General features: G+C 47.9%; 1 protein-coding gene across 1 annotated transcript in view; it reads right to left on the bottom strand.

Moving 5' to 3' along the window:
• Positions 1-15,314, bottom strand: part of PDGFRA (platelet derived growth factor receptor alpha) — a 34,455-nt gene extending 19,141 nt beyond the window's left edge. The window contains exons 1-7 of the mRNA XM_084204917.1: positions 14,728-15,314; positions 7,485-7,545; positions 5,888-6,202; positions 2,892-3,155; positions 2,150-2,280; positions 681-852; positions 389-578 (exon numbers count right to left, since the gene is read on the bottom strand). Coding sequence (XP_084061043.1) covers positions 389-578; positions 681-852; positions 2,150-2,280; positions 2,892-3,155; positions 5,888-6,202; positions 7,485-7,533 — 1,121 coding nt within the window. The 5' untranslated portion in view covers positions 7,534-7,545; positions 14,728-15,314. The remainder of the gene's footprint in view (positions 1-388; positions 579-680; positions 853-2,149; positions 2,281-2,891; positions 3,156-5,887; positions 6,203-7,484; positions 7,546-14,727) is intronic.
• Between the last annotated feature and the right edge of the window lie 2,729 nt (positions 15,315-18,043).

The raw sequence follows: 18,043 nt of genomic DNA, 5'->3' as shown, positions 1-18,043 counted from the left end.
TCTAGCATGCCTTCAACTAAGTTATTTCTCAAGTGGTAAATAACTATCAACATACAACTGAGAAAGAGGTGGCCTTAGTTACTCTCTGCAGGGGCCTGACAAAGTCCTGATTTTACTGGAAATAGCCAGGAATTATTGGTGTGGGATATGTTAAAGGGAGCGAAGAGGTTTCTTGCTCAGGAACCTTGAAGAGGTTGGTGTTATGAAGGTTCGTAAGAAGAAGTAAATTAGGCATTTTCCTTTAGAACAGAAAACAAAGAAACTATTTTTAAATGCCACTGAGGAAGAAGCAACAAACTGAGGTGTAAAGAGTGAGCCAGAGTAGTGCCCAGTTTCCTGGGGGAGGAGCCCAAGTCAGCATGGAAAAGTAGAGAGTCAGGTTTTTTACCTTGTTTCCTGGACTCTTCCTGAAGTTGTAACAATCTCTGTAAGATTTTCAATCAGAGTCACATTATCCTTCAACCAGTACATCTTTGGTGCTGGGTAGGCCTGCACATCCACAACAAAGTTTTTGACTTCATGCAGGTTGACAGCTTCCATAGGGCTGAACTGAGGCTCCAGGTGAACAAAGCCTTTGTCTGTAAATGAAAAAGCCTTGTGTAAACAACACTAAGCAACATTTTTCCAGAATGGTGTTTTCCAATGTGTTGATAATTTTAGACACTGAAATCAGACCATACCATGAACTGTAATGGCTACTTTCTTATTTTCCTTAACCTCCTTGGTTGCATGCCGGGCAGTGCATTCATAATCCCCTGTGTCTTTCACTGACGCCTCAGGAATGGTCAGGGTGTAAACCAGCTTCTGTGATGGCACTTTGATATCATCAAGTTTTATCAGACCTTTTTCTTTCTGTAGTTTGGAGGAGGAAAAAAAACCTTGCTTAAGTAACTGAGTTGAAAGCACATCACAGAGGTTCTTTGATACCCCTGAAGTGAGAGCAAACATCTAAATTCTGTATGGCAGAAGACTTGTTTACTCAGATAAGGATGCCTTTTTCAGCCACAACAGAAAAGCTCTGCCTATAAAAATACACCCTTTTGTGGGTGGGCACAGGAGGTTGAGAGCTTATATTTTGTTCACAAAAAATAAAGTATCTTTGAAAATTTGGGTAAGCAACTTGACAGAGAAATTTACTCTTTATGCACTCCCTTTTCCTCAGATGTAAAAGCCACTGGAGTCCCCTTTGTTCAATGTCAATGAAGTAAGATGAATTTTTATCCCCTTCACCAGACAAAAAGTAACCAGTTAATAGATGCTATGTACTGCCTACTCTCAAAACAAGAATAATTTATTGACAAGGAGAAAACTCCTGGGAGTACAGGGATGGTGAAAATGACGCACCATGTAATCATGTACAAAAATATGCTGGGGCTAGTTTTGAAAGGTGGCATATAGCAGAGAGTATACTGATGTGTAAGATGGAAAACAAGACAAAACTTGCTCAAATAATTTTTTCTCTTGGGGTCTTGACTTAAATAAAAAGAAGGATTTGGAGTAACAACTAGGTAGACTTCAATTACATCATTCCTTCAGCAACCAGACTTTTTACAGGGGATATTCTAAAATTGCTTGTCCCTAGCCAAGTTCCATTGAATAAAAGTTTTCACTGCAAAAGGATGTTAAACCAGTTTAAAAAATTTCAGGGTTCTACATGATTTTCTTATGTTTCTCATTAGTAAATTCAGTGACTGTAAGAATCATTTCAGTTTTCATCTGCATAATGAAGAACACTTAAGATTATAGACTTGATTCTTCATTGTCCTTTATTATACCCGAGAACCAGGGTTTAAGAGAGCTGTTTTAGAGGCCCACACCTTCATCAGCAGAGCTCTACTCAGATGCTCAACATACCTAGATCTTTCAATTTTCACAACATTTCTCTTTTTCCAGCAGCACAAGACCTGAGATACAGCATTACTTCCTCAGCCATACCTCACCTTCTTCTCATGCTTTGCTTAGTTACTAACAGCAAATTTACCTTTTGGGACTGATTTTCTTTTATGATAACCTAAAATTAAAAGAACTTACTTGGTTTTCTCTCCTCAGCAGCCCTCATTCAGTTAAGAGAAGAATATTTTACAACCTCACTTGCTTGCCTAATAAATAACTACAAATGTTGTGGAAAAAAAAAAAGAGAGATATTTACCACTTTCCCAGGATAATTCCATTGTAAATTAACCACCTCATTGTCAAAGACCACACAAGTTACTACGATGGTCTCGCCTGTTTTGTAGACAGTTTTAAGAGCTTCAATTTCAACAGGCAGCTGTGAAGTAGCTAAGAGAAGAGAAAGAGAGATCTCATTTAATTTTTAAAAGATTACAATTTTCACGTGGTGGAGTTTCAGAGGAAGATTTCCATTTCAATTCCTGTACTGAGGAATCACCTTGAAAATTCATTAAAAGTACTGCTGATCAATACTAATATAAACAATTTGTATTTAAAACATGAACTGCACAGGCAGTTCAATCCCACAAATAAAATTTCAATTACAGGTTCCTATCTCAAATCCCCCTGTAAAAAGGCATTGGGTATAAAAGCAATTTCCCATTTTGCTAATCAGTGACTGTCTTTGAGAATTCCTTGATGGCCAAGAAAAATATTTTCAAAATAATTAAATCATTATGTTTTTCAGGCTACCCAGAGTTCTACAGTTCAAAGTCACTGGGAAACACAAGCCTTTTAAGTTGTGTTTCAGCAAATAGATTGAGAATATGTGGACTACAAAGCATCTTTCTTGCAATAATTTTGGAGATAAGATAAAATTAGGGACACCTAAGAAGCAAGGATAAATATCTGATATAACCCCATGATGCTGGTGCTCTTACAGTGTGAAGAAAGAACACAAGCACTTTTTAAAAAAAAAAAAAATGAATAGAAATAAATACCTCTTATAATATAGATGAGGAACTCATCAGACTTGAACTCCACACCTTTAACCATTGTTTTGCATGTGTATGAGCCCGCAGGAAAATTCCCTATGAAGCCTTGTTTGGTGTCATATAAAGCATGCACAGGCTTGTCTAAACTGTTAACTAAAGTCACTTGAGCCTCTGGGTCACTTGTCCGACAAGGGATAACTGCAGGATCACCTTCTTCTACCAGGATGAACTGGTCCTCTGGTATGGAAGGAACAAAAGGCATGTCTGGGTCTGTAAAAAACAAGAGATAATCTTACACTGTCTTGTTTGCAGCAAGTCCATGTACAAGAATTGACTGTCAATGACCACTTAAATGTCATAAGTGAAACTTGCACCGTTCATTCTCCCAGTGTTTCAGATACTGCAGGTAAGGTTTGCTAATTTCCTGTGGTATCTCATTTTAGCTGCTTGAAGGGACATGTAATGAAACATTTCTCCTAAGGACAAAACAGGAAAGGGCTTAGGTTCCTTTGGACAATTCGGGATGCAAAATGAAAAATACAAAAGATCCTCCCCCCAAAATGTTAAGCGTCATTATCCACAACTCACATGATTTTAAGTTAGATGTTTTTCACTTTTTTTATTAGTAGCTGTCTCCTAAGCAATATATAAGCAGGGGGTAAAATAAAAATAAAATAAAATAAAATAAAAATTCCAAACACTTTCCAAGTTTAAAAAAAAGTAGAAGTCAGTCTCATGTTGTTTATGTTGAACACCACTAAGCCACATTTCATCAAAAATAGTTCAAGGTACTTATCTTCATGTATTTCTAACATGTCCAACATTGCAGTTATGAGACATAGTTAATTATGGTCACAGCATGTGGTTTTCAAAATACAGTATTCAACTAGGAAAAAAAGCAAACAAGGACCTGGTAGTTTTATTTCTTTTAAAGTCAACAAAATGCATGCCAACTTTCCTGTCCAGCCAATCCAAAGTCTGAGTTTAAAACATAATTGCATAACATTATGCATAAAAAGCATTGCCCTCAAATCGTCTCAATTTGGCCATTCAGAATAAACAAATAATCCCTGCTAGCCTGAAGCTTCTGTGCAAAGCTTTATAACAAAATTTAATAAATGCAATCCAAATCCCTCCAACAATAGACTTTCTGCTGCACTGGCAGGCTCTTTGTAGCAATATTCCAAACACAGCGCTCCATCCCAAAAATGCTGCCAACTCCATGTATTCATTTTCCCACTGTAATTTAAAACAGAAACAAGATTCACCTAGTTTGGTTTTCTATGTGCTGTTAGTGAAAATAGGATATTGTGCGAAGTCCCAACGTAATCCTCCCTGGCTAAAGTGGGTTGCTGCCACCCATTGCCCTCCTAATTCATTGCAGGAAAAGGAATTGTAAAGACAAAGTTTATAGTGGAAACAGAGACATTCTCTATAATTTGGAGAAAAGGATATGTTTCTGCATTTATGACATCTTGATGGTTAGCAAGTGGAAAAAATTACAGGGTGTCTCTGCCCTGCAAATCTGGTAGGCTGATGTCTGGAGGCTTTCAAAAACCAAACCAAAAAGTCTTCTTGAAGAAATCTTCCAGCTCTTGCCTTTATATTCCTCCACTGGGTGAGTTGCATGACTGCTTAACATAAACAACACCTTCTGGCAATTTGGTTAGAGCTGCTTGGATATTGAGATGTATGTGCCAAAGCTGGCAGTATCCAGCTCTGCTGAAACATCTTGCTTCAAGAACAAATGCAAACACTTTACATTTGTTCTGGCAAATGGAAAGTCTTGGAACAATCACTGTCCTTGAATCACACACTGTCAACAGCAAAAACTTAATGCCACTGCAAAATAGCCTTTAGAACAAATCCTGTTATTGCCTCCTGGCTTTTTGCCCTTCCAGAATCTTCCTTGCCATTGCAGACACCACTCCTTCAGAACACGCTGCAGTTTCGCAGGATGGTTTGCAATCTCTTCTCCTCTCTTTTGTTCCCTGTTCAATATGTTTGCTGCAAATCCAGTGGCTTGATCTCTTCTGGCCCTGCAGTTGTGACCCTCACCCCAGCCAATGCTGAGGAAACATCCAGACAGGGCTTTACAGGAGCAGTCAGTCGTGGCTCAGCCTTTGGTGCCTATCTCAGCTATGACAACAAAGATTCTCATCCCATAGAGATTGTGGAAAGCCTTTAAGCAGATTTCCAGTCAGAACAAGGGGGTGGGAGGGCAAAGCTGGAAATAGGCACTTCCAAAAAGAAGGGATGTCATTTCTTCTGAGTCCAACACTTTTCTACCACTAAAGAGAAATGAAACGCAGGGCCTGGGAAGGCTGTGTTTGCCTTGAAAATTACAGGGCACTGCACAGTAGCACCATGCATTTAATCTTGTGTCAGGCTGGCCAGCAGGAACACTTCTTTCCCCTCCCTCTGACAGTCACCTCTAGGACATCTCCTTTGCTTCACACTTCCCAGGCCCTGTCCACACATGAGTTTTTTCCAGTTCTCAGTTAAAGCCTAATTCAGGTTAAGATCAGGATATGGCCTTCCTCATCTGGCAGCAGCTTTAGTATCACACACAGCATTGGTTTGGTCAGTACACGCCCCGGGATACCCACCCAAGTGCCCCCTGAAAAGCCTGGAATTTCTGTTAATCCGCACCGGGGAGCCAGGCAAACCTGAAGGCTGGGCACACTCCCACAGATGAGCTGACCTGGCCACCAGGGTCTGCTTTCCATCCCCCTGGTGGTCAGAAGACCACAGCTCTAAAGTTTTGACTTCCTCACTCTTCTTGAGAGCTCAAACTCTTATCAAAAAGTGAAAACCAATAGAAAGAAAGAAGAACATCTGTAGATTTACGGGGGCTGGCCTTGATTTACCCATGATTTAACCCTGGGGGCATTTCTCTTCCTCAGACTGTAAATTGCCACCAGCAGCACACCTCCTCTGAACATCCATAGTTCATCTCTCCCACCCAAAGCTGCAGTACGGCTGTGGCCTCCCCCACTTACCAGGCACATAGATGTAGATGTCCTTCCCTTCCACCTCGCCATCCTCCACCTGTGTGTGGTTATAATAGCACACGTACAGCCCCGTGTGGACGGCCGAGGCGTTCCCTACTTCCAGCACTGTCACGAAGAGGCCGCTGTTGTTCTCTTCGTGTCTAATGTCTATCCTGTGGTTTCCCTCGGTCACTGGGTACTGCCAGCTCACTTCGCTGTCTCCAGAGCATTTGAGTGTGAAGTTGGAATACAGCTGTACCACCATTTCATTCTTATTGGGAACAATAGTTGGCAGAGGAAGCTGGCAAAATGTTAGGAAGGGTCCTGCAAAGAGACACAAATAAATAGCACGTCAATACACAAAACAGCCTCAGCACAAGGATGTGAAGGGAAGCAGAGGGAGTCCAGAGCAGCTTTCTTTTCTGACTGCTTCAGACATGATGATGTCCAGGAAATTTGCCCTTGTTAAAAGCCAAAGCTTAGCCCGAGGAATTGCAAATGGCTTTCCTTTGAAATGTTAAGTGTTTTCTTGCTGGCTTCTGTTTGTCAAATCAAGAGGTGAAAGACAGTCAGAGGTGAAGTTAGAGATAGCTCCCAATCCACACCACAGCTTTCCAGCCCTAAGCTGTGCACAGCTCTACTGCAGAGCAGTGAATTCCACACCCTGGCTGCTGGGTCACAGGCATTTCATACCTTCTTACAGCCGTGGTCACGAAACCAGCAGTCCTGGTAGCTTTCAAGCAGGCTCATAGCAGAAATTTGGAAACCACTTCCCAAGACTAAAACCTGCATTTTACATTTGACTTCGGTTTCTGCAAAGGGCCAGAGCAAGAGCTTGTACACCAGGTCTACCTCTAGGCAAAATGTACAGAAGGCTTGTAGCCAAATAAAACTGCAATTCACTGAATTATGTTGTAGGTGGAAGTGGTTTTCAGATGCAATCTCCAGTTACAGGCTCAGATTTGCAAGCCTAGGTAATTTGCAGGTGGGTTGGTGCAGGTCCAACTCTCAGAAGGAAAATTAGAGGATGCAAACCGTACAAAATGAGGAACTCACCAAGGAAATATGTTTGTGGTTTCAGACTACCAAATGACCTGTACAATAAACGAGCACCTAGGCCCGCTGAGTGAAGCTGGCACTCTCTGCAATAAACCGGCACCAGGAATCCAGACTGTCTTTGAAATCATTTTCCACTCCTGCCCAGAGCTACCTTGCTCCAGAGGCCCTTTCTATTTTTGGCAGCTGTGGCCCAGCCAGCCCTGCCCTGCCATCACCAGTGAGGCTGGGAGGATGCAGGGAGCCCACCCAGGCAGCCCGGCCGGATCCGGGGCGGGCGGGGACCCCGCGGGCGGGCAGCGCGCTGTCCCCGCACGCTCACACCGCTCGGGCGGGAGGGACAAAGCAGCCGAGAGGGGCCGGTGAAAGTACTGCCTTCTCAGCAGGTCTTGTCATAGCCTACCAGGAGGGGGGAAAAGCAGAAAAACCGGGTCTGTGACCAGCTGGCAACCATGTGGCATTTGTTATTGTGGGCAGAATGAAAGAGAGTTTAAACACGGATTTATGAAGAATTAGGGATGGGGAAGCTTAGAGGATTGAGGAACATTACCTGTGAGAAAGCATCCCAGCATCAGGAACGTCTGTGGGTAAGTACCCATAGCTGCCAACAACTGAAACAGAAAGGAGAAGGCAAGAGAGAGACAGTTAATGGACTGACAACTGTGTAAGACTTAGCAAGACCCCTCTTCTGCAGCGCCCAAGTGCAGCTTCCCGTCACTCCACACAGTGCCACGAAGAGGAGTGGCCCAGGGACCTCAACTCACAGCCATAGCCCAGTGAGACTATGCCACCGACTGCCACAAGGTGCGTGTGGCCACAGACTGATCACAGGCAGATGAGACACCGCCACCCCTTCTGTCCACTGGCAGTGTAAGGAGCCAAGTCCTGGTGTGAGGAGCCAAGTCCTGGTGCATCCCCTCTCCAACAGCCTGCAGGCAGCTCTGCTCCCACTGTAGCCTCAGAAACACCCCTGCACAGAGGCAGCACCCTCACAACATCAATGAAGATGTTACATCTTCACGCAGTAAGTTCTGACCTTTCAGCTGCAAGCAGCTTTTACGGGAGAACAAGTACATTTTTAAAGCCACTCTTATTACAAGTAGTACAACCCTGAGTGATATTTTTGTTTTGCCATTGTACATATGTGTATATATAGCTTACAGAATACAATGTAATACAATAGTGCTTATTGCTTATTTAGCAAGAATTCCCTTGATCGAGAGACATGCTATTTAAAACACATGCTGAAATTTTCTAATGAAATAAATCCATCACAGACTGTAGGCCAGCAGTGCCATTCATAGAGCATCTATTCTCCCCAACAGTGCAGAGAGTCATAGATCACATGCAATTATTTCAGCTTTCAAACATATAATCCTAAAGCGTCTGTCTTATAGAGCCAACAACAGCAATCAGCATCTATGTAATTTTTGTGCCATGTAATGACATTTCTACATAAAACCCTCTAGCAGCATGCTAGGTAATTTCTAAAGGAAAAGATCCTGCAATCCCTACTCCCATTGAAACCAACAGATGCTTTGTTGGTGACTTCTAATAGCAACTGGATTTGGCCCAAATCCAATATAGATAAAAAAACACTGCACAGAAGAGCCCCTAATTTGAAACACTGACCAAGGAGTAAAACAAAGAATGATGTGCCAAGACAGGGACTATTTTTCAAAGGTTCTGGAGAGTTTCTATTCATCCTCTGGTATTCAGTTCCTGATGCTGAGATATGAAAGCACGTAGGTGCATCTAGTTATTACAACTGTGGCAGTGCCATATGGGAACTAAATGCTTCCAACATGCCAAGGAGTGTTTCTGATCTAGTCGTGCTTTTCTCCTGCAATGGGTGGAGCAGACAGCACCCCTTTGCAGAGCAAAAAATTTTATATTCAAACACAAAGGTCTCAGAAGCAGGATTAGAAGACTACCTGCCTCAAAAACGTGTACAAACACCTTCAGAAATCCAGCTAACAATGTTCCAACAGAGATAAGGCATCTTGCCTGCTGCTTCAATTAGCAATAATTGCCATGTGCTTATGTATGTCTCCCATCAATAACAGACTCTTGGATATCAAATAGTTCCCTCACTTTCAGCCTCTTTACCCATTTTGATCACATTTATACCCTGCATTTTTTCCTAATAAAGTAACCCTGTGTGACTCTTTAAAGACTTACTATGGTCTGCTTTATTGATCTGACTCCTAATCTCCCAAGATCCACAAGACAATGTTACCCCACTTCTGCCAAGTTCCCTCCCTTTTCTGACTGAAAAGGCAACTGTCTCCCCCTCCTGTGTTGCTTTGCCAGACTATTCAGTGCAAGTGATGCAGCAAAGGAGGAGAAAAAGCAAAGCTAGTTCATCTCTTGCACACCAGAAGCTGTGCTGAAGTAGACTTGTTGCAGAGCTGTGTGTGTAAGTGGGGACTGAAGCCCAATGATGGAAACACAGGTGATGGCGTTTCCAAAGTTCTACTTTGAACTTGCTGTCTTGGCTGGGTTGACACTGAAATCAATGAGTGTCTCAATGTAGCCTTGCACTTTAAAAACACAAGGACTTAACTAAATTTGCTTTCTCCATCTGGCTCTTCTTTCGCAACCCAGAGCTTTGATCTTTCCTCAATGACCCGTTAATCTCATCAAGACCCAGAGCAACACTTCTTCGCTGTGAAAGACAGAATAATGTACTAAGGATTCACATCACTGTGTGCAAAACTTATTTGAATTCAGTTACATCAAGCATCTGGAAGAATGTTGGTGCCATCACCAGCATACTGTCACACACCCATGCTGGGCTCAAGGTTTAACACAGGCACCATTTCACACGTATGGGCAAGAGAGTTTACTCATTCCCACGAGACCAAGCAGGTACACCTATCCTGGTTTTCTACATTTACAATCACATACACCTTTTTAGCTCCTTTACCCTCCTTACAGCAGACCAGCTGTCTTTGTCCCAACTATCCAAATCTCAGCCCAGGATAAACACCTCAGGTTCAATTCCTAACACCGGTCTATCAATCCATAACTTGGTGTAGCCTTGCTGAAGCCAGTAGGTTTATGCAAGCTGAAACCCAGTATTAGCACGACACATACAATGTGAGTTTGAGCAAACCTTGTTTTCTTGCAAACTTAGGACATTGCTAGCTAAAATAGAAGCATGGGTGTGTATAGTAAAAGCAAGATAATGCACTGGCAGATTTGCCAAACTCCTTGCAGGGGTTTGCCCCGCGTTGGACAGTCATTGAATTTACATGGATTTTGAAAGGCTCTGACTGAAATTCTGGTATCTCTCTTGCACATTTTCGTGGCTAAAGAAAAAGTCAGAAAGCTAATTCTGAAGAGCTGTTATCAGTCAGGAGTCAATTTTCCAAACACTAACTACCAAGCACTGGCTTCCTATAAAGAAAGGTTTCATTGGCTGTGCCACAAACGACAAGGTAAAATCAAAGTTCAGAAACTCAACAGAAATACATGCTTAGAAAATGACAATATTGCTAGATGAGTGCTCTAAGTGACCTAAAAAGAAAGAACGGAGGGGGACCGAGAAGAGCCAAGCGTAAATGCTGTTTTCATACTGTTGTGAATCAACCGAAGACCTCTCCCAAGACAACAAACCAGCCCATCTCCCGAGCACCGGGGTCTGCCGGGCGGGTTTCCTGCCCGGTCGCTGAAGTTCGCGCTGGCGGCCGCAGGATGGCAATGTTGGTCCGCGCTAACCAGCCACACCGCCCGTCCCGCAAGGGGCTGCGCTGGTCTCCAACCGAGCAGCCTGAACTGGCTCTCCCGGATCAACTGAACGTTCAAAATTCCTACATTTTTAATTTCACGTGATTAAAAAAACAAAACGAAACGAAACAAAACTAACAAAACAAAAAAACCAACCAAAACCCCAAACAAACAAACAAAAAAGCAACAAAAAATCCCAGCCCCAACAACGCACCAACCCTGGTCCCATTTTCTCTGTATTTACATAAGTGATAGGAGAGTATTTGGATTGTAAATCTTGGCACGTAATGATATGGTTATCCTTGTTATGAGAGGGCTGGGTAATTTCAGTCGTGATTTTGTCAGAGTGGCAGTCTGTCCTTCTGGGAAAGCTGATCTTTTCCAGGAAGAGCTAAGGCCAGCCCAAGAACAGACATTTCTTTCTTGTGGTATATGTCACCAGCTGAATGTAAATGTTCAGACAGGACCTTCTGAAACATTTCTTGGTCCTCAGTTCCCAAACTGCAAACTCAACTCTCCACAAGAGCAGCGCTGCCCTGCAGCGCTAACATGTGGGTCTGATGGTTTTGCTGAGGAAAGGCTCAAAGCTCTTCAATGAAAAAGACTGGCCTAAATATTCTCCCAAAAAGAGGTTTGCTCCATGGCCCTTTACAAATATTTGAACCCAGCATAGCCTGTACATAGAAAAACTATGCACCAGGAAAAACCCAAGGAACTGCCATGCATTGAGGGTAGCCCAGTGCTGGTCTCCTGCTGAGTACTTTGTGCTCTGCAGGACACAGTGAGGCTGCCTCCCAACGAGCCTTCTAGTCAGTCCCAATTCTTCAGCCTAACCCTCCAGGACAGAGTCCCTCAGTCTAGGAGCTAAGGGCGATGGGGGAATTGCAAAACCTAAATTTTCCCACTTGATCCAAGGACGGTTTTCCAGATGGTTCCAGAAAATGGGGGGGAAAAGAAAGAAAGAAACAAACAAACAAACCAGCTGGCACTTCCAAGTAATACATCTTCCTCAAGTTCTCAGAATCAAATCAAAGAACACCTCAGATCCCAATTCAAGTGCTGAGAAGCATTGTGTGGAAAAAAATATCTATCTCTGTTGACCACAAGAGCTAGGAAGCCTAGCTATTGCAAACTTTTCTCTTGGGCACCCACACAAAGTTTCATAGGCTTGAAAGGGATGAGTCAAGCAGGAGAGCAAGGCATAAGGGAGAGAAAGGATCATTTGCTTTCTTGTTTGTTTTTTTTTTAATTATCGGCAATTGTCACCACCACCAGGAAAAATCGCCTCTCAGAAGTCATTCCTTTGTCTTTAAGTCTTCAAAGGTAAAAAAGGAAACATCTTCTATTAAAAATTTTAGAGTTCATGTAGAAAAGTAAGTACAATTGTAGTCATGATGAAATAAATACGCAAGCAAGGCGAGGATTATATAAAGTTACACATTTCAGCCCCCTTTTTACAACAACGGGTATAGCTGGAAATAATCTGTGAGGTCTGGGCTATGCAAGACTTTCTGTCTATGTATACTTTACTTCAATGCTAGCCCAATGCTGTAGTAGAGAATAGAGGTATTTTATTAAAATATTTATTACTTCCTGCTTTCTTGAAACCTAATACCTATGTATTACCCTCAGAGCCACATGAAGATTTCCCATACATCAACAAACTAGTAACAGCAAAGATGGCCCCAGTACCCGACGGCAGCTGGACTGGCACACCTCCTGCCCCTCAGTGCCTGAAGAGGAGTACCAGAACAAGGGATCTCATTTAAAAGCGACATAAGAGTGCCTGCAGGCTGAGAGAGCTGGTTTGCTCGTGGACTCCTAAATCCTAGTGTTTTGTGAGGTCTCATTTTTCTGCAAACTTTTTTCCCCCGAGCTTTGAGGCTGGCTAAACTGCTGTTTAGCTGAGGGCCGTTCTAAAACACTCATTGTTAACTAGAAGCTAAAACCGAAGTCCCTTGCTGGGAGATCTTTTCCTAGCGTTTCTACACGCAGAGTTAAAAGTCGGATCTCCACAGTTCAGATTTTGATGAGACGATGACAGAGAAATCTTTGATGCCTGTCTCCTTGCTTTGATCCTGTGTCTTGTCCCATCTAAGGACACAGAGCTTAGTCAGCCGAGCTGGGACTCCAGCTGGGCTCTACATCGGCCCTGGGAGACGCCGAGAGCGTAACAAGCCATCCCGCTTCCCCCAGTGCGTCCCGTCGGGGACAGAGCGGCCGCCTGCAGCCAGTCGGGACTGGGGTGTGGATGGTGGTGGGCAGTTCCGTTCACACCCTCGAGCCCCCATCAGGCTGCAGGCGCCCGACAGACCCTGCCGGCCCGTGGGGAGCCCAGGGACAGCCCACCCTCGGTGCAGCCCGACGGCTGGAGCCGCTGCAGATCAAAGGCTGCCCGGGACACCGAGCAAACCTAGCAGAGATGGCAGCTCCCAGCCACTTCACTGTTTGTCTGGGAAACAATAGGAAAACCTTTGCCAAGCTGGAGAGACTACTTTTTTTTCTTAATGCGGGGTAGCCGGGGAAAAGAAAAAGCGGGACAGGGGAGACGGACAGGAGCAGAGCTCAGACGTGTTTCCCTACGGAGCTGGTGCTACGACCCGACGTTTCTTCTCCAGCCCTCCCCGTCAGGCAAAGCACGAAGCCCCAGGGCGCGGGGTCTGGAGAGGGGCGGGAGTCCCGGCGGGGGACTGAGGCTGTGCCCCCCGGGAGCTGTGGGACCAAGAGGGACCGATGCGCCCGCAGCCCCGGGAAAGCATTCGTAGGTTCCCATCAGGGCCGAGGCGATGCGCTGCCTTCTCCGGGCGTGCAGACTTGGGCCCCGCAGGAGCGCTAGGGAGCTCGAACACTGGCAAGAGACGCGCCGAAAATACCGTCGAGGGGCGCTGGGAAGGTGCCCCTGGCACTGGCGGGGGCCAGGGCAGCGCTCCCGCCTCGGGTGCGCAGCCGCCTCCCCGGCGGGGTGCGGACGAGCCCCGGGGGCTGGCGGCTGTGCCCTGGGACTGCTGCTGCCTTGCTAGATCTGTCGCTGCTGGCTTCCAGAAAAAGCTGTCCAAGTCCTGTTCTCTGGAACGGTTCCTGAGCTATGGGATCCGCGTCCAAAAATGTTGAGCAATGCCGCGGACAGCCAAAAAGCCATTTCCTACTTGCTCCTAGGACTTTTCCAGGGGACTCCAGCCTGGCAGAGGCTGGCAAGTTTGCAATTCTGCGCTTGACAAAATCCAAAAGGTGGCCGCGAAGACTTTGCCCTTGCCGGGGTAGGAAGCAGTGAGGTCCAGCAGTCCGGCAGGGCATGCAGCAGGGATGGCATTCCCGTCGAGAGAGGGGCTGCAGGCTGGAAAGGCTCCAGGTACCAGCCCTGTCTAAATTCAGCATCTTCCCTTTCACCGAAACTCTTAAAAAAAAATGACGGGGCGCGCAGGGATGGAAGTCGGGTCGCCTTTCGGGGGTTGTGTGCGTGCCTCCGCTCGGGATCTCGGGGCATTTTAGGCTACCGGGTCAGGGGGAGCGAGGTGAGAAAGGGGATCTAAAGGAGGGAAGGTGGTGAAAAACAAAGGGTGGGGGAAGGGACGGGAGAGCAGCGGGGTGAAGGAAGCGAGGGATGCGAGAAGAGAAGGAGCCGCTTACTTGGTCGGTGCGCGTCCCGCTTTCCCCCCTGGGGCGGGCACTGCCGCTGCCCGCGGAGCCCCGGCGGGTCGCTCCCGCCCCCGCGGCAGGAATGCGGCGCGGTGGCCGCCGCCGTCCCAATGTGTTTGTCATTAGCGCTGCCCGCGCTGCTCGCCGCCGCACCCCGACGGCCGGCGCGGCGCAGCTCTGCACCCCCACTCCCCTCCGCGGGGCCGCAGCCTGCGCCCCGAGAGAGGAAGCCCTCCGCTCGGCTCAGAGCATCGGGGGAAAAGAAAAAAAAAATAAAAGAAAAGAAAAAAAAAAGGAAAAAAAAAACCAGAAGAAACCCCTCAACAAATAAATAAAGAAAACCTGATAAAATAAACGAGGAAAAAACGGCGGGAGAAAAGGTGCAAAAAAAGCAAAAGGTGGGAGAAATGCCCTGCACCTCTTACCTTCTCCTTTACAATCCGCAGCCCCAATCCTGCAGATTGTAAAACATCCAAAATATGCCCACGTCTTTTGTGACTTTCCCTGCTCAGCCGCGCTCTTTCCCTCTCGCTCGCCCTCCCTCCCGATCCGACTGTAATGGTCTCACAAACCGCGTCCCGTAATTGATTCAATGTTATAGACCATCCTTCCAAAACTAATCATTTGCTTTAAGTAAATAGCTGTCAGGAAATGAAGCCCCCCTCAGTTCCCTTCAGAATAAGAGCTGCTGGCTCGCCCGGCGCCCCCAGCCCCGCGGCCGGAGGCGGGCGCGCCGGCGGGAGGCTCTTACGCAGGCAGGGGGGCCAGTCTCTGCCTCCAGATTTCAGCAGCCTCGCAGGGGAGGGGGAGGTTGGCCATATGGCAGGGGCGAGGGGGAGGAAAGGGGGAAGAGGGGAGTTTTGCACTGCAGGGGGAGAAAATAAAAAAAAAAAAAAAAAGGCAAGGAAAAAAAAAAAAGACCCAAAAAACTTTCATGAAAACTCAGAGTGCTCCCAAATTTCATGAATGAGTCTTCCCTCCTCAGACCCTCCAGGACGGTGGCTCGGGCGCAGGGCTCGATGTCCACGCTTACAGCGTAAGTTTATGGATGGGGAGTTTGATTTGGAAACGAATTCGCGGCTTCCTCGTGTCCTTTGTACACCGCTGCGCCCGGGTTCGGGCTAGAAAGCTGGACGGACGGCCGTGAGCCAGCCAGGACCAGGAGGCACAGAGAGACAGGGGGAGAGACGAATCACTAACATTTATGAATGAAAGACACAACGAAAGGTAACCTTCGCCAGGAGCCAGCCTCCCCAAAACCCGCAGCTCCGACGGGACCGAGAACACTCTTCTCTTCGTCTCTGCCTTCGCTTTGCCCTGCTCAAACAGACCCCAGTAATAACCAAACCAGGGACACGGCAAGGGCCGGAGGTGCCGGCAGAGGCGCGGGCAGCGCACGTCCGAGCCAGTCCTGTTTGAACACGCTCCAGACGGAGCTTTGATCCCCGACGGGGAACCAGCACTGGGTATCTCTGCTTTGTTGGCCGTCGCTATCACTGGCGATAAGGGGTGGCCGAGGGAGCTGCCGGGGAGCTGCCCCTCGCCGCCTTTTGCTGCTGGCTTCGTGCGGAGCGCGGCGAGCGGGGCCGGCGGGGCGCGGCGATGCGGCGGCCGCGGGAGAGGGGGCACTGCAACCCCAGGAACGGAGCCGAGCCGAGCCGAGCGGGTGTCTGCCCGCCGCCTGCCTTCTGGGGAGGGCACCGGCCCCACAGCTGCCTGCTGGGGCTTCGACAGTTTCCTTCCTTCCCCAGTCCAGCACCACCACCACCCGCACCTCTTTCTCCCATTTAGTATTAAACAAAAGTTTGTTCTCCAAGTCAAGAGCCAGGACCCAGTGGTTTTTCGCTTTCCTAAGCGAGGGAGAGTTCAGCCTCTGAAACGAAGATGCCCCGAAGAGAACAGAGGCAGAAACGAGAACCAACTCCCGAGGATGCGCGTTCAGGGCTGAGGTACCCCTGTCTGAGCTCTCAAGGTTCCCGGCGGCGCTCCCGGCCCTTTGCACGCCCTCCCCTAGTGCGTCCTCGGCCCGGGTGAGTGCACAACCCCGCTATTGCTTCCACATGTTCCTCCAGGAAATCATCGGAGTCACATCTATGAGCAGCCCCTAGTCGGAATGCTAACAGGATACCGTAATGCTTGTGAATAAACAACAGGCTCCCAGTGAGTCAAAAAACATGGAGAAAAAAAAAAAAAAGCTAAACCAACCAAACAAACAACACAGGAGAAAAAACCCCACACCGCACCCTGAAACTCTCCATCTGAGAGGGCGAGCGCACCCAGCATCCTAAACCCCTTAATTTGCGGAGGGAAATGCTTTATCATTACTTGGATCAGAGCTGCGGGCTCTCGCAAATTTAAACCCCTCGAAGATGAGCATCAACTGCCTGAGCGCCGGGGCGATCCTGCAGGGCTCGGCCCGCGATGTACCGGCGTGAGCGTATCTAGTTCGACGTGCGGGATGATTCCTGCCGAAATACCATCAGGATGGGATGCAATGCCAGAGTTACTCTTTCGAAAAGAAAGGAGCAAAAGGAAAGGGGAGGAGGTGCCTTCTGGTTGCAATTACCTGCCTCATTTGAATAATGCCTTTGTCACGATCATTATCGAGAGGTCGTTAACGGCTTCCACGTGGGATCTCACAAGACACAGTCAAAAATAAAAATTGTGAACTGGGCGGTTGGCAAGGCTGCCTGCTAGGCCAGTCTGGCCCTTCTGGCGGGGGCCCGACGGCTCTATGGAGACAGGGACGGAGGTGTTCCGTCGCTCGGGTACCCTTGTGGGAACGGTGGCGCTTTCCTCGACGTAGCCTTCCCTTCCCCACACTAAGGGCCCGGCCGAGCCGCGGAGCAGCGAGCCGGCGGGAGCCGGGCTCTGCCCGCTCTGGCCGTTGGGCCGATCCCTCTCCGCTGTGCCTATGGATTGGTCCCGAGCAGAGGAGGTGGTAGTTAAAATAAACCCTCCAAGACGGCTGCTGAGCTCTGCCTCCCGCCCCGTGTGGTGCAGGGGGCTCCCGTCCAGGGAGGCGAGGGGGACATGGGGTTAGCGAGAGGACAGGCTGGGGGTGGGGGGATTTTTTACCTCTCCCCTGTCCTCCCGCCTTCCCCTCCTCTGAAGGGCTGGAGCATAAAGCATCCCGTTAGCGTGTGTTTATGTGGTAACAGATGGAAGCTGCACGTCTCAAACAAAGTGCGGCGCCCGGGCTGGAGCCGCTCTCGCCTGTTTATGCTCCCAACCTGCCCCCCGGGGTGGGCGGGGGCGTGTGTCCCCCTCCCCGGGCCCGCGGCGCCGTCAGAGTCCGGGCAGCGGGAGCGCCGACGGCCCGTGTTATTGCGGGGCGGGTCTCTCCACTCTCAGACGCTTCCAGGGGGGCTGGGAGCTTTCGAGACCCCTTCACCCCCTCCCCCGCTCAGCATCCCCGTCCCTGGGGAAATCACAATTTGTTTCAAGTAATAAATCCTTTCCTGCGGCTCTCTCCCAAGGGTGAGCCGGGGAGCGGTTAACTGGATAAGCCTACTGAACAACCTAATAGGTGGCTTGGGTGGCCACCGGCGGGACTGGGCAGGGGAGAGGGGGCGCCCCGGCCCGGGCTCCGCGGAGCCCCCGCTGAGGGGCCGCAGCCTTTTGCCTGGATGGGAAGGCTGGTCTGGGTTTAATTATCGTTACCCACGTTCTGCGATGCACGGAGCACCCTTTTTACCTTCTAGAGCAGGAACCCCTGCGTGAAGAGCAGCTACAGCCCGG

Source organism: Fringilla coelebs (assembly GCF_963513975.1).
Source record: "Fringilla coelebs genome assembly, chromosome: 4".
Classification (NCBI taxonomy): domain Eukaryota; kingdom Metazoa; phylum Chordata; class Aves; order Passeriformes; family Fringillidae; genus Fringilla; species Fringilla coelebs.
The sequence above is the reverse complement of the archived record's forward strand: the minus strand, read 5'-3'. Positions and strand labels throughout refer to the sequence as shown.